This window comes from Pelecanus crispus, chromosome 8, assembly GCF_030463565.1.
Source record: "Pelecanus crispus isolate bPelCri1 chromosome 8, bPelCri1.pri, whole genome shotgun sequence".
Taxonomy (NCBI): domain Eukaryota; kingdom Metazoa; phylum Chordata; class Aves; order Pelecaniformes; family Pelecanidae; genus Pelecanus; species Pelecanus crispus.
The window spans coordinates 37,182,679-37,207,377 of NC_134650.1; the positions used below are offsets into that span (position 1 = coordinate 37,182,679).

At 40.2% G+C, this 24,699-nt stretch overlaps 1 protein-coding gene across 3 annotated transcripts in view; it reads right to left on the minus strand.

The window, feature by feature from the left end:
• PEPD (peptidase D) overlaps positions 1 to 24,699 on the minus strand; it is a 146,091-nt gene that overhangs the window by 113,152 nt on the left and 8,240 nt on the right. For 2 of the 3 annotated variants that reach the window (XM_075715239.1, XM_075715240.1), the window contains exons 4-6: positions 9,828 to 9,891; positions 5,208 to 5,255; positions 3,474 to 3,535 (exon numbers count right to left, since the gene is read on the minus strand). In XM_075715239.1, the coding sequence (XP_075571354.1) occupies positions 3,474 to 3,535; positions 5,208 to 5,255; positions 9,828 to 9,891 (174 nt within the window). The remainder of the gene's footprint in view (positions 1 to 3,473; positions 3,536 to 5,207; positions 5,256 to 9,827; positions 9,892 to 24,699) is intronic. The other variant, XM_075715241.1, reaches the window with a different exon arrangement.

A 24,699-nucleotide genomic window follows, 5' to 3' on the forward strand; every position in this document is an offset into this window, starting at 1 on the left:
TTTGTCAGTTTAACAAATACACTTTGTGTGTATATGGTGCTAACAATCTAAAACATATTCATACACAATGTTAGAATTCTCTACTCTTCTTCAACATGCAGAGTCTTTCCCCTAATGATGGACTCCACTATGCAATAGGGAAGAGGCCATTTAGGTGGTCTTCACTATCATACCCAACACGTGCAGTTCTGAGGCAAAGGAATGACTGAAAAACTTTAAACATTAGGTACAATTTCTTAAACTGTCTATCGTTTAGATCAATCAATTCTGAGGATGAAAAAAAGCCCCCAACACAGCCAGCAAAGGTTTATTCAACAGTGTTTTAAAGTATGTGGCATATTACTGTTTATCCATACAGGTTCAAAATCCATTTTCTATATGGTGAATCACATAATCTCAAAGCATTTTTATAGGTGCTACATAACTGCTACATGATTAGATCTTAAAAATTCCTGCACAGTTTCCAGTCTGAAAAATGGGTCCATGAATTAGGAAAAAAAAAAATGGAACTAGCCTATAGTAGCAAACAGAAATACATTATTTCTAGAAAACAATGCATTATGACTACTTCGGAAATCTGCCTTCTACACTTAAGCCACCTGAAGCAAGTGAGAGCAAGTCATTTCTGTAGGATTCGTAACAGCTGTAAACAACGCTGACTTGAGTGTGTTACCAGAAACAACATTAGTAAATGGTCCAGGTCTCCTAAGTCCCTGTTCCAGACTGCTCCCTCCACTGAACCACAGTACTACCCACCGCTGAGCAGGGAGGCTTCCCAAGTACAGCCATTCTCCATTTTTACAGATTGCAGCAATATACAAGCTTTTTTTAGTACAACGTACTCTGCTATATGAGAGCTATACGTAAACTAATGGAAACTATGATATGATTCACTATTATGGGCTCTATTATCAGCATAAAATCAAGTTTGATCATTGCTAGCAGGACAAAAATAACCTAGGGGTGATCTTCAGGGTGAGCATAGAAATAACCCATGACCACAGCAGTCATTTTGTCTCAAATGACTATTTATTACAGTGGAAAAATTAATCAAGTAGTTTAGGTAATTATGTTCCAGAAGAAGTTCAAAAGGTTCAAAAAGTAAGGCAGGGAAGCAACATCATTAGGGCACAAAAAAGGCAGCTTCTGACAGGAGCAGATGAACAGCCTGCAAAGAGAACAAGATTCAGCTTTTTCGGGAAATGACACATTATTTCTATTATCATCCATCGCAAAAAAAACCCCAAAAAAACAACAAACCACCCACCACGCACCAGGGCACAGTCAGTCTAGGAGAAAAGAGACAAATAGGAGGAATATAAAGGGCCCTAGCAAGCAAATACATCTTGGCCAGGTAGCCAGAAAATGGAAACAAACAAGAACCCAGGAATAAAATGCAGCATCATAGCTGGGGCACTGCCTGGCTTAGTGGAGGACAGAGGAGACAGCCGACCAGGCAAAATCGCAGGCAGACAGGAGGGAAGCCAGTTTAAAGGAACACGTTGCTTGGTACCAACTCCATGGTTTTAGTCCTCTTGGAAGAAATCAATATATCTGAAACACATGCATTTCTATAAAGGAAACATTTGATACAGGAGAGGTGGAGAAGCAGGAAAGCAGGAATGCTGAAATTGGTTTGGGTCTGTGTCGAAAATAAATATAAAATGGGCTGATTTATGCGCAGTTACAAAAATCTGAGGAGAGCAGAGTTTAAAAGGAAGCTCCCCCCCTCCTCTGCACCCTCAATTAGCAGTTTTCACTTTCCGTGTGCCTACCACCAGCATGTAGACCAAGCACACTCTCACGACAGACGTGACAGCCGCAGAGAAGACAGAAGCAGGAGTTCAGGAGATCAAGGGAAGGCTGGAATGACAAGTGGTTTGAGGGCACGGTATCTGTCAGCAAAGAGGAGTGGACTTCAGCACATCCAACAACAAAACCAATGCATGCTCTTCCGTACCACGAGCATGGGAGGGAAAGACACCAACGAGATCTGTCAAAAGCAGCAAAATGAACAACTTGGTGCCTAGGGGTGGACAGGGATGAGCATATCCCAGGTCTCAAAAGAGAAGTATCTGCTAAACAGCTGGAAATTGCCCCGAAAGAATGGCAAAGCACTCTTCCAGGAGCACACAGGAAGCCAGTGATAAAATATCATTAATCCCTTTAAGTGTTACAGGAGACATGCTATTAAAATCTCAAATCAAGTGCTAAATGGAGTGGCTTCCTACCTCAATGTTGACTAGTAACAGAATGAGTTACTAATTAAACTCTAGTGTTTAGTGAAATTCAGGGGGAAAAAAGGGCTTTTTGGTACTTCAAACAGACCTTTGTACATCATTCCCATAACAAATTACTGCTGGAGTTAATAACTGTTTATATTTCATGTGGAGGTGTCTCAGATAAAAGTGGAGGTATTGCTCCACACAGATTTTGGAGTCCACCTGTACCTAGAGAGTGTAAGATAAGTCAAAGCAACAGAACATCATACTGCTGTAAGAGCAGAGAGGACACCAAATGTTCATTAAAAATGGCTTGCTTATATTCTGGAAGAGTTTATATTTAACTCACTGGGCAGCAAAAGATGTCTAAATGTCTGCCACCTTGGTCCCCAATATCCCTGACAGAATCATTAAGTTTCCATTTAGGTTGTAGAGGGGAGAACAAGGTGATTTTGGAATCAGATTCCCAATTTCAGTTCACATGACACAAAGAAAAGATGATCCCAGCAGAAAGTGTGCTCCCAGACTACACAAATGAGTGCCCAGACTTGCAGCAAATTCTGTGCATTACAATCATCACTGCATAATTAACATGCTGTCGACAGGTGGATGGAGAAAAATATAGCGGCGTGACTGGGAGTCAAGGATCATAAAAAAAAGGCCATCTACTCAACATTTCAGCGTGTTTATTTTAAGAAGCTTTTTAATGGGAGTCTTTGGGGGGTTTTTGCCATACAGTTGAGCTAAAATGGAAAATTATCTCATTTTAGGATATCATAACAGAATAGACAGTTGTATTTCATTCAAAATTGAGGCCATCATCCTCACATCCCAGAGCAGGCTGTGATGTATTTTTATTTACTGCCTTTTCAAAATACTGCATGCAGGAGGACATTTTCACCCTACTAGTAGCCAAACTTCATAAAAAGACAACATCAAGGGACACTAAAAGATTACATCTAGGCATAAAGGTGATCTTTTATTTTACACCTGTAATGCAACATCCTTTCAGAAGATTGTGCATACCAGAACCCTTAATATCTACCTTAATGCTGTACACCATTGTGTACACCATTGTATTTCAAGTCATTAGAAACATATCAAACATTTTATTTCCAAAGAAGTACCAATACATTTGATCTGCCATTCAACATCCTTTCATTAGGAAAAAACATCATTTAATGTGAAATATAGAATGAATTCAACATAACCATGCAACAATTAATGTATAAAAAAAGCCTTGTCACTTACTGGCTGATTCCCTCAAACGAAGCTTCTTTGGAGACATTTCCGCTATCAGTATTAACACCACGCTGTGAGGGAAAAGATTAAATGGACCATGATTTTGAGCCAAACACAAGTATTTAGAATGTAAATCATGGGGAAAACCTGATTGTAGTAAGTCTTTAGGAAAACTTATACATAAGTTTACTTGCATCAGTATAAATAAAAAACCCCAGACTGTTTGTTCAAATGCAGACCAATACAAGAAATCATTTGTTTCATAACGGATCAGAGTGGAACTCAGGTTAGGATGTACTGCTTAGGAAAATGGCAAGCTTTGATTTCTAATTCCTTTATGTCTTGCAAGGGAGCTAGGAGACCTATACAATAATAAAGGGCAAGGGAATAACAAACGGGTAAGGTCTCTTCTAAAGGAATTTCATTTAAAAATAAATTATTACGCACTGCCTTGGCAATGTTTACTATTTAAATTTGCATGCCGCTCCCCTACAGCTTTCCATTCAAGCAAGTAGCATAAGCAAGAGTATTGTGGCTGCTACACAGCAGATGAACACTTCTGACATGCCTGGGAAACCCTGTGGAGCAGCATTACAGTTCTGCATCTGGAATGAGACCACAGGAGGAGAGGACCAAGTTTCCATTCAGCCAGCAGAAAGAGAAGTGCTCTTCCCTTCTCTGTATACTTCTTCATGGCAGTGGGAGGAATGTGAAAGCATCACAGCTCCATCCTCTCAGCTAGGAATTAGGTGAAAATTCACAATTACACCAGGATGCGCATAGAGTGACAGCTAATCAACAACTTGATGTGCAGAAATGAACATTAAGGAGCACAAGATGGTCAAATATTCCCTTTCCCACTCATTTCTCTTAAAGAGCATGAAAAAAGCTCTAGAGTAATCTTTTATATGTGTAGGTGTATACAAATATAAGTGGAAGAAAGACTGAAAACTATTCAGGGCCTCTGTTCTTAATGAATAAAGAAATCGGATCTCATGCTATGTGACTGCTTAAGGAGGGATTTTTTTCTAAGACTTCTGTCTGGCAACTGTCATGGGAAGACAAGAAATCCAGGAGCTGCCACTGCATTTCTATAAGGGAAAGCTCGGAGTCCAGAAATCATTTCTTATATAGATTGGAGACAAGACATCAGATACTCTTAATATTGAGAGGTTTACAAAACATCTGTCAAGGAAAGAAGCTGGGGGAGAGGTGGTGGGGAGGAAGAAACTTGCAGGCTTTACATCTATTCATTCATCCTTCTTCCAGAGAAATAAGCAAGCACCATTCAAAATACTTGGTAGGCGTGTGATATCACTCCCTGCTCCCAGAAACTGTTCTTACCACTCACTCAGTGCAGAAAAAGTATTCTCTGAATCCGTGTGGGATTCCCACAGAAAGGCCCAAACATGCTCATGACATGACCAGAGCAGTAGAAGAGAAAAATGGAGTTTGGAGTCATTGTACATGGGCTGAAGGACAGCATGGTCAATCTTAGATAGGCTTGTCATGTTTTACCACAAAACAGATAAAGCTTTTGGCCGACAGAATACAGACTGGAAGGCCAGAGGTTACAAATCTTGAGATCATGGAGGAGCCAGAAGACTAGGTGACGATACACAGGTAGCTTCAAATTTGGCAAAGATGGGGAGGAAAAGATCGGGAATGACAAAGAAATACTGAATAAACCAATCTCTTTATTGAAGAAAACGGGTAGTTATTCTTCAGAATAATATGACTCACCAAAGTAAGGAGCACAGCAGGTTTCTTCGAAGCCAAGACACTGGATATCTAAAAAGAAGTTTTAGATTGCTATTATTTTTCTTTTTTTCTTCCTTATAACCACATTGATACTAGTTTCATCAACATTTGCTGTACACAAAGTAAACAAGCTGCAAAGACAAAAAATGCTCCTCTGATATGTTTCAGATATTTCAGTATTACCTGACACTTGCAACAAGAGTCAGCAGATCACAAAATATTTAGACAGAAACACAGTGCTTAAGTTAGTGGTGTCCTTTAAAGACATAAATACCAACTATAACCTAAGATTAAGTCTATTGTCATCGTTTGGAAGACAGAGGAAATACAAGCCAAAAAGCTGTAATGTCACAGAGAAATAAGTGTACTCTGTGTCCTCAATGCACTACTGCATATAAAACACACATGCATTAATATTACTATGTTACAGTGTGCTAAATAGTAATGAATATTTACTGTTATTCTCACTGGGTCATCTTTTACTGACTAACACTTCTATTAAGCTCCTTCAGTATCTTTCAAACATTTACAAACTGAGAACAAAATCACTTGGCTTGTAGACAACTGGGCTTTCAGAGCAGCTGCAGAAAGGTGGGCACCAAATTACACGTCCCTTGAGGCAAGGAACAGATGACGTAATTCAATGGAGCACAGTTTGACCAACTTTAAACCAGCTTAATAGAACACGAATAATATTAACAAAAGAAAGCACATGGCAGTGAGGTATATAAATACCAATTCAACATTTTATTTTTTTTCCCTCCCCATGAAATATCAAGATTACACACTTACACAGGTTGGTCATTTGTTGACGTAAAACTATCCTGTAAATAAGGCCCATAGTGTCCTGATGGTGGAAAACCAATTCCTTGGCAAACCAGGCAGAAGTTATAGACAGAACCTTTGAAAGCTGAACAGTTTTGTTGCAAGCTTCAACAGTTTCTATCTTCAATACACGTAGTCCAGGTGGAAAACAGCCTTTATGTTGGGACACTTGACTGGTCCACATAAAGAGCTCTTTTTCACAGAACCATAAAATCACAGAATCATTTAGGTTGGAAAACACCTTTAAGATCATCCAGTCCAACCATTAACCTAACACTACCAAGTCCACCACTAAAACAGTTAAGGGTAAAGTAGCAATTTCATGTTTCCTGGCTTGGTGGCTGGATTATTTTTTAATGAAAGTAAAAACTAGGAATCATTAAGGTTGGAAAGGATCTCTAAGATCATCAGTCCAACCATCAACCCAACACCACCATGCCCACTAAACCATGTCCCAAAGTGCCACATCTACACGTTTTTTTTAACACCTCCAGGGATGGTGACTCCATCACCTCTCTGGGCAGCCTGTTCCAATGCTTGACTACTCTTTCCGGGAAGAAATTTCTCCTAATATCCAATCTGAACCTCCCCTGATGCAGCTTGAGCCCATTTCCTCTCATCCTATAGCTAACTACTTGGGAGAAGAGCCCAACACCCACCTCACTACAACCTCCTTTCAGGTAGTTGAGAGAGCAGTAAGGTCTCCCCCCTCAGCCTCCTTTTCTCCAGGCTAAACAATCCCAGTTCCCTCAGCCACTCCTCATCAAGACTTGTGCTCCAGACCCTTCACCAGCTTCGCTGCTCTTCTCTGGACACGCTCCAGCACCTCAATGTCTTTCTTGTATTGAGGGGCCCAAAACCGGACACAGTATTCGAGGCGCAGCCTCACCAGTGCCAAGTACAGGGGGACAATCACCTCCCTGCTCCTGCTGGCCACACTATTCCTGATACAAGCCAGGATGCTCTTGGCCTTCTTGGCCACCTGGGCACACTGCTGGCTCATGTTCAGCCGGCTGTCAACCTACACCCCCAGGTCCTTTTCGGCTAGGCAGCTTTCCAGCCACTCTTCCCCAAACCTGTAGCGTTGTATGGGGTTGTTGTGCCCGAAGTGTAGGACCCGGCACTTGGCCTTGTTGAATCTCATACAACTGACCTCGGCCCATTGATCCAGCCTGTCCAGGTCCCTCTGCAGGACCATCCTACCCTCCAGCAGATCGACACTCCCACCCAGTTTGGTGTCATCTGCAAACTTACTGAGGGCGCACTCAATCCCTTCATCCAGATTGTTGATAAAGATATTAAACCAGACTGGTCCCAAAACTGATCCCTGGGGAACACCGCTTGTGACCAGCCGCCAACTGGATTTAACTCCATTCACCACTACTCTCTGGGCTCGGCCACCCAGCCAGTTTTTTACCCAGCAAAGGGTACACCTGCCTAGGCCATGAGCCGCCAGCTTCCTTAGGAGAATGCTGTGGGAAATGGTGTCAAAGGCTTTACTGAAGTTCAGGTAGATGACATCCACAGCCTTTTCTTCATCCACCAGGTGGGTCACCAGGTCATAATAGAAGGAGATCAGGTTGGTCAAGCAGGACCTGCCTTTCATGAACCCATGCTGGCTGGGCCTGATCCCCTGGCTGACCTGCACATGCCTGTTGAGTGTACTCAAGATGAACCTCTCCATAATCTTCCCCAGTACTGAGGTCAGGCTGACAGGCCTGTAGTTCCCTGGATCCTCCTTCCAGCCCTTGTTGTAGATGGGCGTCACACTGGCAAGCCTCCAGTCATCAGGGACCTCCCCTGTTAACCAGGACTGCTGATAGATGATGGAGAGTGGCTTGGTAAGCTCCTCCACCAGCTCCCTCAGCACTCTCGGGTGGACCCCATCCGGCCCCATAGACTTGTGAGTGTCCAGGTGGCGTAGCAGGTCATTAACTGCTTCCTCCTGGATTATGGGGGCTTCCTTCTGCTCTCCGTCCCTGTCTTCCAGCTCAGGGGGCTGAATACCCTGGGGATAACTGGTCTGACTATTAAAGACTGAGGCAATCAGCCTTTTCCTCATCCTTGGTGGCAATGTTCCCCCCTGCATCCAATAAAGGATGGAGATTCTCCTTGGCTCTCTTTTTGTTGTTAAGGTATTTGTAAAAAAACATTTTTTGTTATCTTTTACAACAGTGGCCACATTGAGTTCTAGCTGGGCTTTTGCCTTTCTAATTTTCTCTCTGGATGACCTAACAAGATCCCTGTACTCTTCTTGAGTTGCCTGCCCCTTCTTCCAAAGCTGGTAAACTCTCCTTTTTTCCCTGAGTCCCAGCAAAAGCTCCCTGTTCAGCCAGGCTGGTCGTCTTCCCTGCCGGTTCGTCTTACGGCCACTTTTAGAATGCTTCATCTACCTCTTCATCCTGGTTGGGTGCTCATAACAGACTCCCAGCAGGACATCTGCCTTGTTGGCCTTCCCCCTCATCCTTACCCATAAGCACTTGACCTTATCATCGCAATCATTGAGCTCTATACAATCGAAACACTCCCTAACATACAGAGCCACCACACCACCTCTCCTTCCTTGCCTATCCCTTCTGAAGAGCTTGTAGCCATCCACTGCAGTACTCCAGTCATCCCACCATGTTTCTGTGATGATGAGTAAGTCATAGCTATCCTGCTGCACAATGACTTCCAGCTCCTTCTGTTTGTTGCCTATGCTGCATGCATCATTTTCCCATCAATGAGTTTTTCAAGCAGTAAAGAAGCAGAGAATAAAACTGCAATAAAGGCATTTGTTGATGGAAAGTGACCCAAAACAACTAAGGTGACCTAAAATAAATGTGATTTTTAAGAATAACACATGTATTTTCCACTAGCAATTTTCACCATCTGACAGATGAGCATTGGAGTGCCTGCAGTCTACCCAACTCCAACTCACACGCATCAAAAAGCAACCTCTCCACAGCTTCTTCCACCCCCACCTACTGAAATACAGGATCAAACTTCACTTCATAGCTGGACTCATTATGAAAATGAAATGAAACATCCTCACAGCTGATGAGAGCAAAATTTTTGGTCTAGTGAGTCAGAGTTAGTGCTCTGCAGAGACAGAAGTATCACAGTCTTCCTCTTCAAGCTGCTCTCCATGAAAATCACCCACAGAGCTTGGCAGGAATACTGCCCTCACACTGCTGAGCCTTCCTGTCAAAGAAAAGGTAACTGGCCAGGTGCATAAGTGTACAAACACCTGCTCAGACATGAAATGAGAAACCTAACTAAGCAAGTCACACTTGCGTTAAAAAATATGACTATATTTGCTTATTCAAATATTAGAACGATTTAACATAAACTAAGAGTAAGGTAGACAAGCCTTTCCTCTCAGCTCTTTGGAGGCATAAAATAAACGTAGCCTCCCAAGTCAGAACTAGGACATGCAACCTCCGTGACAGCAATTTCCTCAAATCTCCAACACACATTGCAAAAATTGTTTTTAGCTACATGTTTCTGTTGGATAAAGGCGTAGACTGATGTACAGAACATGTTTATGAGACTGTCTTTGGATTAAGACCTCAGTGTTCAGCTCAGAATAGCAGACTTTAAAAAAAAAAAAAAATTACAAGTGCTTTTTAAGAATGAAGGACACTTTTCAGTAACCTGGGGGGGGGGGGGGGGGGGGGGAGGGATAGGTCCCACCACGTCAGGAGACATCCACTAAGCAGAGAACTAAATTAAGCAAAATCATTGCCACATACTGATTTTGTATTCACAGAATATTCAGACACACAGACAACTCACCTCATTCACATAGTGGACTTCATCCACAGCATACTTTTTCTTGAAGAATTCAGGGGGATGAATCCTTTAGAAAAAAACAAAAGAAACATTTGGGTTTAGCTTTACTGTTGTATTTAATAAGGCCACAGACAAAGAAATAATGTCGTCTACTATCACAACAATAGAATCAGATATGAGGAATGTTTTAATAATCTTATCCTTGACTCCATTTCTCAAAATAGGAGATTACACAGAAAGTTGCCATGGCTACAAAAATCAGTGTGCTTTAATCCAGTCCATGCTTGATACTTAGATTTCATGGTCTCCTTCTGAATTAAAGGGGGTTTTCTCCCCATTCACTCTACACAAGACAGTTTTGCTAAAGATTTTTGCCATCCCATTTGCACACAACTTTCCAACTCACCAGACATTGGAAGGATGTGGAAATAGCAAAAGACTGATTTGCCCTGTGTTAAAGAATAAACAAAACATTCATTTTCTACCCTGGTAACTCCTCTGATGTGAGCATGAAGTGGACTGAGGGCTATGAAGACATAGGCTCTGTCATCTCTAATCCTCAGGACACCAGAGATACACTCCTCTAACCCAACAGGACATGCAACTTTACATGTCCACATCCAGAATTAAATCACTTCTGCTGTCATCTCCCCTGATACCCAAGCAGAGACTTTTTTCTAAATGCAAGAAGGCGGTGGGTGTCCTGTGAAACTACTTGTAGTCAGTTAGGGCAGATGCTGGCGTGGATCAGCGCTCCAGGGCTCCCCCACCAGCCCCCCTGCCAGTGGCTGTACCATTGCTCATTCCTTCACTTTATGGTAGCAGCCAGTTACTCATGAGACTTTAGTCTCCAATTACAATCTCTAATCCCTACCCCAAACTGAAATAAACATAATCAGTGTAATTCTGAAAATGTAATCTCAAAAGAAAAAAAGAAAAAAACCCACCCAGCTTACATCCTTCCACAGAGTAAAGAAAACGGGAGAAAAACCAGAGTTTGGAGGATCCCATGCATTTTGCTTCCTGAGAGACAGCAGGAGAGCAAGAGATGTGCGCAGGACTGAACCTTCAGCTGTTTAAATGTTAGACTAGAAGAGCACAAGACCAACCAGGAAAAGAATAAATTAGGCTGGAGACCAAAGAACATTTCTAACCCTTGCAGTGACGAACAGCAGAACTAGTGGGACAAACAGCTCAGCGTCTTTAGGAGGTGCTCCATAACAAAGGCATGTGCTATAGCTGCCCACAGTACCAGGTAGCTAGAACTCTGAATTACATCATTTTTTCAATCTTGTGCACTCATTTTTCCTTTTACATTCCTTTATGCTCCAAACAGTACTGGGCTGAGACGTGAACGACAACATGAAAATGTTTATGGAGTTCTCAAGCAGTAAATCACAGATTTTTTAAAATGTATTTATCTGTGAAAGTACTACTCCAAAAGTAACACAAAAATATCTCATTATATGTTCCCTTTTCCAATGCTCCTTTTGTGGACTCTTCCCATCACTGTTGGAGATTTCAAAGCAATTATCATTTGTCTTCTCTCCCTGGCTAATTTCAAATATAATCAAAAAACCCACTATATCCTCTTATCTTTCTATACCCTGTATTTTATAGTTCCCTTACCTCCCACTTTTGCATACTTGGTTTCTCCTACAGGCATCTGCTTTTCCCCTCCTTCACTCCTCACACATTCAAGTACTTTAATATTCCAGAAGCATCACAAACAGATTTAGCACTTTCCGTTTTTGTTCTCTTTTACAGTTTCAACCAATTCATCTGGTATCAGAAGAATCCCAACTGTAAAACCAGCTAATTTATGGACAACAGTAATTTATGGTAATATATGCTCTTTAGAGCAATACCTCCAAAGCACCATTTACAATTAGCTGCATTGTTTGAATCCAAGAACTCTTCCTTGTAAAGTAAATATTTCTTAAAAGTATGCCCACAAATGTGCTGGATTTTACTCACTTCATTTAATGCAGTTTAAGTAAGAGTAGGTCTCATTTTCCAACACACCAATAAGAAAACTTCTGTCTTTTCACAAACTGTTTTTCAACAACTTTTTTTTTTTGTTGTTAGTTGGCTCCTATAGTTGTGTGGTCTACAGCACACTGCTGCTAATTTAATCATTTCATTATGGTTAATATTAATCCATTATTGATTCCATTCCAGCTGTAATCCCTCCAACATCTCTTCTTAGGTACACTATCACTTCTTTTGAGGAACTCAAAAAGCTCATCATCCTTTCAAGGCTGAGGTTTTTTTCTCTACTTTGAGAGAAAGAAAACAACAGCTTCCCACAATCCTCCATCTTCTCTCTCAGCTATTAAACTAGGTCATCTTCCAGATATTTTCGACTCCATCACACCTAATGACAAGCTGCCACGTTTCCCAGATGTGTACCTCCTTGCTAGTCTTGTTCTTGCTACCTTGCTCAGAAGTCGACTTTTAGTACGAAGTAGAGCGCCAGACTTCTCAGCTCCTCTCTGGAGTACTCAAGGCTCTGCCTCACTTCCTTTCTTCAGCCGTTTAGCACCTCTGACTAGATGGTAAAATAAATTCACATACACTTCCCACAAACTACCATTCCCTACCCATCCCACAGGAGCCATGATGCATCAGTGATGAAGACACCTCTCCCACTGGGAAGATTTCTGCAAAGACCTACCGTATTGCACAACCATACAGGTGGAAGGAAAAAGTGCACATGGAAGTCTACAGTAAAGCAGAAAAATTCTGTGCTGTCACATACAGAAAAGCAGTATAGAAGGCAAAACAAAAGCTCGGGGAGAAAGAGGAGCAAAGATGATCATCACTGAGGCCTTTCCATATTCTCTCCAGTCTCTTCATTTTTTTCCCAGTTTAGCAGGAATCTGTGAAAGATTATTATGCACCAACATTGTAGTTACTGTAAAAAAAGTACCAGTGGGGAGTTCCTTAGCAGAGACAGGGCTCAGTATTCATTTTTATCCAATTTAAATGCAAAACAGGCTAAAGTCTAGCACTGACCATCACTGTCACAGGGCACAGTACCTTCTACAGAATGCTCACTGGCATCATGAAAATCAGAAGTTACATTCAGTTATGATAATTTCAAGTACATCTGATACTTCAGAGATGAGGAGTACTTCTCTCTACAAATGACTCCCAGACAGGTAGAATAAGTTAATCGGTTACAATTTTTAGGTTTGGCTTTGTCTTCTGTAATGCTGCTATGGGCTGCCAGTTTCAAAATTCTGATTAATCACTGCAGAGACTACGTGCAAAAAAACCCACAGCAAGTCATAAATTAATTAGAAGGATTACCCAAGTGGAAGATATGATCCTAGATATTATTGAATCATGTCTCTCCTTACCTATCAGGAAAAAAAAAAAACCAAAACCACAACCATTTTGTAAACAAATGTGAACAGAAGCAATGGCCTGATTTTTACAGGGTTTTTTTTTTTTTGGGGGGGGTGGGGGGGTGGGGGTGGGGGTGGGGAGGGGAATGAGCACAAAGTTTTAGATTCCCAGGCAACATAAATTAGCAAAAACCTACAGAGAATAATGCACGTCAGCCCTAAAAAGGCCCACATCCCTTCCCTATAGTTTTATAACTGCAGCCAAGCAAATACCAGTGTTCGTTAGAAATGTCAACAGTTAGCTTCCAGAAGAGTAGGAGTCATCATTTTATCCTATAATGGAAATAAGCAACTCCAAACTCCTGGAACTGCATTGTGCCCAAGCACGCGTGTTCAAGTGGCTAGGCAAAAATCTGGCATCTCATGGTTTATGGCCATTAGAAAGAAAACGTAAGAGTCTAGCACTTCTGTTTATTTACCAGAATACAGTCCTCATTTTTTGTCACTAAACAAGTGTCACTTAAACAAGACACTGTCTTTAGTTCACCACTTACAATTCATCACAATTTCCAGTCCAGCGAAAAAGCTCGAGTTATTTTGGGTTAAACACCAAGGCTGTTTACATTCTGCGGATGCTTCCTACATAACTCTTCCCTCTGCCATGTTCTTCTACTCAATCTAGTTCACCTACTTGGTTTCTTACTCTCAAGATTTTCACAGCAATTGGGAAATGCTGAAGATAGCCTAAAGATGTGAAGCTACATTTTTAAGAGAAGATTCAAATTCTGATGCACTGTCTCATTTTAACAGCTAAGGTTTTATTAAAGCACCAAATATTGAAGATTCACCTTTCAATCGTAGTAAGTGACAGCTTTATTATAAACAAAATACACTGCTACTGAGGTAGCAATGGGAAAAAGAAGAGGAGGAGGAGCAGCAATACTTTCACTATAAAAATACTGTGTGAAATGCTGAGTCAGACAGTAAAGTAAAACCCCACAATAGTTCTACCTCAGTTCTCTTATACATCGATCAAACACAAAAACCATCAGCAAAAGAGCAAGGGAGTGTAGTACTAAAAACTAGTAACCAGGAATCCCAGTCAGTCGATCAGCTTAGTGAAAACTTCCAAGTTTATTCTAAACTTTTCCATTTGGTTTAATTAAATTCACAGTGGTACATGATGGCATGTTTAAAAAACAAGATGCTTTACCAAATCACAACCTAATCACGCCAGCACAGATTCTGCCACCAACTCTGACAGACCACAGCATTATGACTGGCTCCACTTCAATGAGATCCTTCGAATAGGAATGGAATACAGACTCCTCTGTTTATCGAATCGAACCATCCATCAGTAAGATGAACAGCTCTGACAGCTTATCTATAAATACACCAAAAAATATATTTTGAAGCTTTTATATAGTTGGACAAAATTAAAACCTCAATTTTTTTGCAATATTTATTAACCATGTTGTGTTTCCACTTTAAGCCAAATAAAAACTTGGTTTCATTGTCTAAAACCATTTTAAAGCTGCTGTTCATTACATTGCACAAGAATTCATAACAGCAAATCTCAAGAGATTTGTACAAATTTGACATTACTGTAAGAATTCCATTAAGCAACGTTTCTTTGTATTCTAAAGGACTCTGGAGCAAGAGCCTCGTAATACCAACATGATAAAATAGCGTTCTAGTTTTCAGAACTGCATTCAGAAGAGAGGTACAAATGAGATGGATCTAAATCAGAAATGCCAAAGAAAAACTGTGAACAGAATTTATAACAGCTGATAGCTATTCCTACAAGAAATGCATCTAAGCCGACTGCTAATATCTTTGCAACCTAATTGCTGATATACATTCATATGTATATGTTTTCATTTGCATCTAAATGTTCTTCCAGACAATCTTCAATATATATAACAACTTCTGGTCACTTTGTATTTGCATTTTTTAATGCTTCTAGGACAGATTTTCAGTTTTTAGTTTTTACAGTGGATCAGCTCTAAAATGAAATTCAGCTTTTCCTGAAATAGTCCAATTTAGCTTTTCTCCAGCATTTCAGTTGGAGTTCCTAATTCAAAATTATTTATCTTACTGCATAGCCTAGAATGTAAAACTATTCCTGTTGGAAAAAACTATCCTTAATGGTATGTTCATTACAAAAATGTGAGAAATTACAGTTGGGACTAATTTCAAAACATTTTCTACACATTCTACATTTTATTACTAAATGATTACAGACTTGCACTCAAATACATACATATGTATACACCTCAGAAATGACATGAGCACCTTTAGCAGAGCAAGTCAACAGCAGGAAGTCCCAAGATCCTGAAGTGCGGCAAGTTGACTGTATCGTCTGCTCTAAAAGCTGCACAGGATTCCTCCCTCCCCGCGACACAGATTAATCTAAAAGCTTTAGCTTTCTGCGCCCTGTTAACACCAAGAAGCCACGCTGTTCGCTGTGTCAGCCAGTTCTGCACCAGTCTGCTAACAGACATTCAGTCTGAGAAAAAGTCCACTGAATTGCAAGGTCCCCTCCATAAGGCTGTCTTAATGTCTATGCTACTTTTACATACCTTACATCTCCTAACATATCTGCTAGCAATTCACAGATTATAAAAGCCAAGAGAGAGCAGAATAAGCACATGTATTTCATTTTAGTTTGATTTCTAGATGCTTTGATTTTCAGACATCTGACATTGTTATATGTCCTGCTGTTAGATTTTGCTAACAGCATCGTCTCTCTCTTCTCTACTCAAATTCTTACAGCAGCCTGGAGAAGCCTTTGGTCAGCTCTTGTAAAATATTTGGATAAAACCATGACCTTTAGGAGCTACTTAACTTTCTCTACGTTTACTGCTGGAATAGAAACTAGTTAATCGTCATCAATTTGTGATGCTTCACATATATTTTGTTTCTCTCAAATACAGCACAAAAATACTTTATTAAACATTTATGTTAATAGCAATGCAGAAATGGCAGTTGCACCATTTCCATCTACTAGCAGAAGCTGCTTGAATTGTAACTACCAGTTTTGCTTTCTCTTCCATGTTGTACTACATCTTTGCCTTAAGCTTGTCCTGTTACCCACCCAGCATCGTTCAGAGCTCCCCGTTAGCTAAGTTCTCTTGTGATCAGCTTGTCAGAATAGGCAGACACATGAGAACCATCAGCATGCTTATACATATAAAAGGTTTTATGTTCACTTACACATTACAAATACCAAGTCTTCATTTCTGTTGCTTTATACCTACACAACTTATAACAAATCTTTCATATTAAGATTTGAATGGTTTTACAGAATTCCTTAGTCTTCACATCTAGCCCTGTTTGTGTTTTGAAGCTATTCTGAAAGAAGGGTGCCTTACTGCACTGTTACATATAAAAGAAAGCAATAGGTGTATCCTAACATAAGCTCCAATGTGAGGCAACTGTTCTCCTGCAAAAGGAAATACGAAGTTAATACCACATGGCACAGACAACAAAGCAGCATTCCAGGCTGTCTGACCACACATGCTATCAGTGAAGATATATTAGGACCAAATAATGAGAATCACCTGCAATTTCTAAGCACTGAATCTGACTTTAGCCAAAAAATTATCAGCATTAATTTAATGTATTTTTTAAAAGGATCAATAGGAATCTCTAACTGAAAGTCAAAAAATATTTTGAGGATCTCTTAGTAAGTCAGAGAAGAAGACAGCAAGTACTGACACAAAGCAAGACACGCCATACTAAAGACTATCTCCTGCATTAAAATACAGATCCACAAGTCTTGTCCACTATCTACCTGTCTTTCAGATCCACAGCTCCTGGCAGTTACCAGAAAGTTATGATCTTACAAGCAGTAATTAAAAGTAAGAATTAACATAGTTGGAACAATAACAGAATAGGCAAACATCAAAAACACTATTCATGACAAAGTCTAAAGCGAAAGGGTTTCTACACAATAATGTTCAGAATACAGTGCTCTCTTAAAAGGTCCTACAAGTATGATTGCCTAAAATGCATGAAAAACTGTCCAAGCTCATATCACAAAATCAGAAAAGGAAGATTCTTGATGCAGTGAGACAGAAAAGCTACAACTAGCAATCTTCACAGTAAAGCCTTCTGCTTTACGGGGATACAACGGTATTGCTTCCTCCATTCCACCCTAATTTTCACATTCAGAGTAACAGATATAAAATACCCCTTTATGGCAAATTCACTTTGTCCTGAGCAAATAGTCTCTACTAAGCAAAATAAATGCCTACGTTAGCCTACACACAGTGCCTGTACGTGGCACTGCGGCATGCACACGTTTACTGCCAGCAAGTCATTGCATGAGTTAGATAGTGGTTTTCCTCACTTACACATGAGGAAACATGCACAAGGAGTAAACTGGACAAGCGTGATCTTCAGCAACTCAAGTTCCACACAGTCAACAACTCACTTCTCAGGCCTTCCTAGAATGAGCTTAAAGCAGAGTAAAAGTTTCAGTGAGACTGCATACAAACAGTAAGAACCTTGGCAAAAATTAAATCAGATTAATAGAAATACATCAGCAAAGCATGTAGAGCTGGAGGAGGGAAAGGGATACAAAAGCAGTGTTTTAACACTGTCAGAGATGCACCAATAAACTCCCTCCTCATTACAATATCATCAAGTTAACAGATGGCAAAGCATTAACCAAACAAGAGGGTATCAAGAACTGCTAGAAAGAACAACACAGGAGGCTTTACAAGATACCAGCAGATGTTCCTGACCGTGTCCAAAAATATGCAATCACCTATACATCCAAAAGGATATCACTATCCCAAACAAGAAGATTAAAAGGCATTAAGCTAGATTTAAAACAAAACAGTACTAATGGGCTTGCTGGTATCACAGGCAGCCTCCAGCAATGTTTTGACTACCTTAATGTTACTCCCTTTCCACATTTCTCTAGGTATGTTTTATCCTGTAAAGACAGAAGTACCTGCACACACGTAAACTCAGACTCCTTGCTCCTTTTGATTCAGTCAAAGATGGATTTTAAGAAAAATCACAGAATTTTTAAAAAATTGAACTGAAGATGAAGACTCAAACTGATGTCACTGGAAAAGGCAACCAGGGCTGTAACTGAAGCCATGTCTAGCAGAGGGACGGAACAGCAGAGTCCACATGCATGATGCTGGACACAGGATGCTGGGTATATGAGATTATGCAGAAGCAGAATAACTACAAGCAACATACAGACCGTTGGACTTATGAGATCAGAAATAAAGTATTGAGGAGTCTCTCACTGTTCTTCCTAATAAAAGCCAAGCTCTGAACCACCGATTTCATCTACTTCAAATACACAGTTTCACTGCTCCTGCTCAGCTATTCCCACCACAGACATTCCCAAAAGATAAGAAGTTCCTTAGGTTTTCTATAAATTCTACCTCAAGAGGCAGTGCCTCAATTAGACATTTAAGAGACACTATCAAGAGCTACCCAAAACAACAAAACCACAGAAAACTTGCAATTGGTAATCTTTGCTTTACTTCTTTCTGCAAATAAAATTCTTCCTTGGAGAGAAGGGCTCTATACTAGTACAGAAAAAACTGTAACAAAGGAAATGTTTATACACTGAAATCCCCAAAAGATTTCTTGTAGCGTAACACTGCTGACAAATACTCATTAGAAAGCTCTCCTCCCAAAAAAAGGCACAAAAAGAATTACAGTGGTTAAGAGGGTAAGTGTAATTTCTAGGTCACTATAGGACCACTCAAACACTGGTCTCAATTCATGCTTCTTAACTGAGAAAGTTACATACTGAATCTGTCAGTAGCAGATGTTCTGCTTTTACTTTGGAAAAACGTCTATATTGGGGCAAAACGAGCAATATTTTATGTCCCACACATAAAAGCACTACAAGCAGCTCTGGAATGTGTGCAGCATGTCCCGCAGCTCCCATATTATTTGGTAATAACATGAAAGGAAGCAGTACTGATGTTTACAGCAGCATTAAGATGACCTGAACAGTTTTAAGAAAGGGACAACAGTATTCCCATCTTATACCTTGTAAAGAAAACTAAACCACAAAGAAATTAAAGGAACTTGCCACAACAACTCACTGGGCACAAAGAAAAGGCAGAACATACCCACGCAAACAGTGCCCTGTTGCCCCTGTAAGACAAAGAAGTAACTGGCATCCCCCAGGAGCAGGGTCAAGGCCAAGCGCTCTTGACACCCAGCGCTCCAGCAAGTACACAGGCAAAGAGGTACACAGCAAGTAAAACACAATCTGTCTGGTTTTCACTCACATTTAGCTCTTAAGAAGCATTAATATTGATTATAGTTTTCCCTATCCTGTTTTAACAGAACAGTTGGGTTTGTTTTTTCTTCTTTGTACGCTTCTCAACACAGAATACTCTTTCAGAGAGTCCTTCCTGAGCGTACAGACAGAGCACAGGTCGCAGGGAACAAAAAACCTAAAGAAAACAGTTAACATCAAGAGCTAAGAACATGGAATTTTAGAAGTGCAAGAGTAGAGGCACCGTGGCAGGTATTTCACTTGAGAGTTTTTTCACTGAAGTGCCTTCTCACATGCAGGCCAACGAGAAGCAGAGAGCTCTACGCTCAAACCGGGCAGCTGCACGGCAGAAGGCAGCATGGAGGTGCAGAGCCTTGTCAGAGCACTGCTGGGAAATCTCCACGGGCATTTCTTTTGCTGCAGCTTACCTTCCTACCAGCAGCAGCCAAGTCCTTGCAGGAAAAACACATGGCACGCCTGATCAAAAGAAAACTTGGATTCTCTGATATTTCAAAATGTTATCAGGAGTTTATATCACTGAGCTCGATCCTCCTGCTAGCGCATTAAATAAAGCATAAAATAAGAAATGCCTGGTGGCTTTTACCAACATTGCCTGTTGTACCACAGGAATGAGACGTACGTGTGCAAGACTTAACTTTCTCATGCTGTGGTTTGAAGCCACATCAGGATATTAAAAAACTCTGGTGCAGCATTGTCAAGCAAATTTACTTAGTCCTGGTTCTATTTCTCAATACACCCAAATCAAAAAGAGGAGAGGAAAAAGAAGCACTTTAACACTTAGTAAATCACCAACTTGTGCATCCAGTTAAAGGTGTATGCTGGTAGAGACTGCAAATCAATGGACTGATGTAAATTACTATTATTGTTTAAAACATTCTCAACAAGAAATACAAGGAAACCAAGCAGCTAGAAAGCAAAGATTTATAAACATAATTACTGAAATAAAAGTCATAGAAACAATATACATTCATCCTGGACCAGCAAGGCTCACTGACAATTAGAATACTGGGACAATGAATAAACTGATCATTTGAGAAGTCACAGCATTCGAGGCAGCACTGTTTAGAGAAAAACAATCATCAGTAAAGTGGCAAGAGCAATCCAGACAGTAATTATTCTGTAAAAGTAATTTTTATCCACAGAGAAATACCGTAATAAAGTACTCCACTGTACTATGGAGAGAATTCGAATCATGGAAAATAAGCAGCATGGGGAATTGCACAAGTAAGTCTCGTCAATCAAAAGCAACCAGCCTTATTGTGTGTTTTTGAAAGGATCGGATGAAGGGTAAAGTAACAGATGTACTATCTGAATAATAGTAAAACATTTGATAAAAATCTCTCTGAAGACTGTTACTCTCCAAAATCAACTCAAATTGGCTTGGACAGGAATACTACAATGTGACCTGAAACCCAATGACTAGTCATAATAAAAAAGCGAAAAGCCTAAAGCAGAAAATAAAAATAAATAAATACATAAAAAGATGAGCTCTTCAAGGGCTGGGAAACCCTCCAACCACCACTGAAAAGTGCTGAATCAATTTAGACTGATGTTCTCAGAAGTTAAAGTGATAAACAGCAATGGACTGCAAGTCTTGATTAGTGGGATACTGCAAAGACCGAAATTAGTTCTGATGCTATTCAGAAACAGAAGCAGCACTGAGTATGTTCATGAGATCCACAGATGGTATTTGCAGGTGGTAACAAACTTTGCAGATAAATTGCAATTGCCAGTTGGTACAAAACAGTAACAAGATGACCTAAAGTGATTAAAACCTGGTTTTTTTTTAAAAAAGCAAAATAAAGATTCAGTGGGTAGAGGGAAGGGACAAATGGTGGGAAGAGATCAAACTGATAGACATGGAAAAAGAAAACACTAAACATATTCCATTTTAGAGAAAAAATAACAAGAAAAAATACCAGGGCATGATACGGCAGATCAGAAGGTAAAACCAAAGACCCTTCTAGAGTATACTATCTGAATACACAGCTCCAGACCACGCTACAAAGAAGAGGACCTGTATGCACATCAGTAAAACTCATCTAGAACATGTCCTTCATTCCTGCAAAATCTACATCAAGAAGAACAATTAAGGTGATTTAGAGTTTGTTCCCTGCAGCACCGACATACACTCCACTACCTTTCCAAAGAGCTGTCTCCAATTTCAGCTTGCATAGAAAGGGGCTTACTACAGACCTTGCCTTCTTGCAGCCAAGCCTAGGGCTAATTATGCACCAGTCTCAGCCACCATGATATAGTCAGATAAACATACACAACTTAATACTCACAATTATTCAAAATACAAATGCCACAAAATTTCACCAATCTCCATTAAGAAAAAGAGATCAAGAAAGCAATTTCTTAACTTCTAATTTTCATGGTCACATACAGTCTGGGGCGGGGGGGGGGGGGGGGGGGGGCGGGGAGGGGAGGTAAATGCCTAAGTAGCTTCAAAAGCTCTTTTTTTTACAAAAGCATTTGGGGAAAAAAAGCAAACAAACAAAAAAAAACCAAGCACATACTTCTGCACTTTTTTTCAAGGGCAGTAAAACTTCTCACCTTTGCTGAAGTCAGTCAAGTTTAATCACCAAAACCAAAGGTTGATTTTGGTTGTAACCTACTTAGAAAATGATGACAATGTTCAAAAAGCTTCCTCATTAGGTTGCTGAGAAATTATTAACATTTGCAAAGCACTTCACTGTGCTTTATTACAGCTCCAAAGTGCCACACCAAGGTTCAACTTTGCAAATACAGATAGCTTCCAATCAAATTCAGGAAAACATTACTTGCAGTGGATACAACACTAGATTAATGTTGTTATACTTACCAATCAGCCAGCAGGGCTTCAAAGAAAACACAGGAAATTGCACATAAATATTGCTCTGTCCCATTTAACATGTATTTCTAAAGTTAGAGCATGAAAGCGTTAAATATTTTTGTTTTCCATTAAAAACACTCTTTACATGGCAAGGCAATTAAGTTATTTTGGCATCCGCTCCACATAAAGCAGCTGCTGTACAGTATGTTTTACTTTATAAAATATCTTTAATCAGCACACTGACTAGTTCTGTCATTTATAATTAAGGAGGTAAATGGCAGGTGCAGCATTAATTAGTGAAACTGAAGTCTCTGTGCAAGACATGCAGTCATACCAACTTAATGCTTCCTAGGAATAGGAATGATTGCTAACAGCTTTGCACCACAAACTTGACTAGGTAAGACCATGCCAAGAAAGAGGGGCAATTACAACACAGTTATGCTTCTGAAGCCTTTAAAATCTTGTATTACCAGATTTGTTTCTTAAACTCTTCCTCTGAAAGTAAGAATAGAAAAATAGTTCAGGAGTGCAAAAGCCTACCCACTAAGCCATCCTGTGAGAGTCTTTGTGTCTGCTTTACAAACAACATGAGGGGCAGGGGGCAGAGGTACAGATCAAGAGATAGGCGAAGTGGTTCTCTTAGCTGAGATTTTCCCAGCCATCAACTAAGAAATGGGCTAGCCCAACATCTGCAGAAATGTCCACGCTCATAATTTAAAAACAGAGCTACTGTTGCAATCCCTTCCCAACATGAAAGTAGGACCACCAGCCCTACAATTACCCTCATAACAATTCTGCGATTGCCACCTTAAGAGGTTGTGGGTTTTTTGGAGAACATCCATAGTCTGCGAGTTAAATTAAATCTCTCCTTCCTTTTAAAACTGCAGAGGTTATCTTGGCTTGAAGGACTTCTGAAAGGTAGCTTTACAGCTATTTAGAAATCTTTAGACCGTACACATTCAGCAAGAAGTCCTACAAGATGAGTAACACTTCCAAAGAAGTGGCAGTCATCCTCAACACCAGTACTACGCAGCGCTGGGTCCTTGGCAGACCACAGCCCAGGGTGGTGCATTCATCATCTCTGTGTTCACCTGTTCTGCAGAGTCCCCAGGCACCACCTCAGCATGCAAAACTGTTCAAAAAAACAAGTGCAGTTGGTGAGACTAAAATAATTACAGTGTTATGGTGTCATTTGTAAACTAATAGTCAGCTCATGCCCAAGCAAATGCTCTCAGACACTTCATTGGTTTTGGCCAAACTAAGACTGCAATTTGAAAGAAGCCAAGAAGCCCCACTTTTGCATTACTTCAAGGCAAAAAGATTAACCCTTCTGATTGCCACATTACCTAAGCTACGTTTCAAAAACAACTCCAATATGTGTCCTTCAGAAGTGAAAGCACAACAGTACATCAAACAACACATTTGGTAATACAGTAGTAAAGTAGTAATAAAGAGCCTTCTGCATTAATTTTAAGAGAATCTATACATTTCTGCCTAAACTCACATAGCAGATTGCCACATCTGTCTTGAATAGAAAGCAATATAAACACCAGGCAAAGCAACTGCACCCTGTGCTATGAACCAGAAGACCAGCTGTAGACCTCTGTAAAATACCAACCTCACAAATATCATACAAGGCATTCAATTGATTTGTGCTTCATTGATGCTAAATGAATGTTTCTTCAGTGGGTTGACAGTGCCTTCCACATGCACAGAAACAAGCACTTCCAAGGCAAACTATAGTAAATAAACAGCAGCGGATGGAAGGCAAACTTATTTGTGTTTTTCTTTCAGTGCTAATTTTGACTTAAAATTGAGTCTTCTGGGAAGGAACACAATCCCTAGCTGTGTGCAGTACCCCCTGCCAACCAACTTATGAAGCAGAACTGCTACTGACTCACAAATGAGTTATTCATCCATCCTCCTTCTGACAAGCAGAAAAAGTACACGACCACGGCTGACAGAAGAGAAAACAAAGATTCAAACAGAGGGATTCAGGAAGGGTAGGAAGGGTAAGAAGGAGAATTTAGAAAACAAGGATGCTGTCTGTGATAAAGACAATTTGTTATACTCTGCAAGAAGACACAACGACAATAAACCACTTTTAATCAGACTTGTAATTCCATAAATGAACCAATAATGAGCACTGCATGAGCAAATCAAAAAGGCCACCATTTATAAACACCACAGTATTTTGTCTGAAAACGCAAAATGAGACAGTGGAATTTCAATAATATTTTTTAAGCCTTTTCAGATTAGGCACAATCAGCATGGGTATGTAACAGCTGATTTGAACTAGCAGAAGAGAACTTAGGGAGAGGAAAAAGGTTTGTCTACAAATGGGAACAAGCACCACTAGGGAACAGACTTCAGAGTACATGTGGGGGTTAAACAGAACCCTTCCAGACAGGTGCAGCT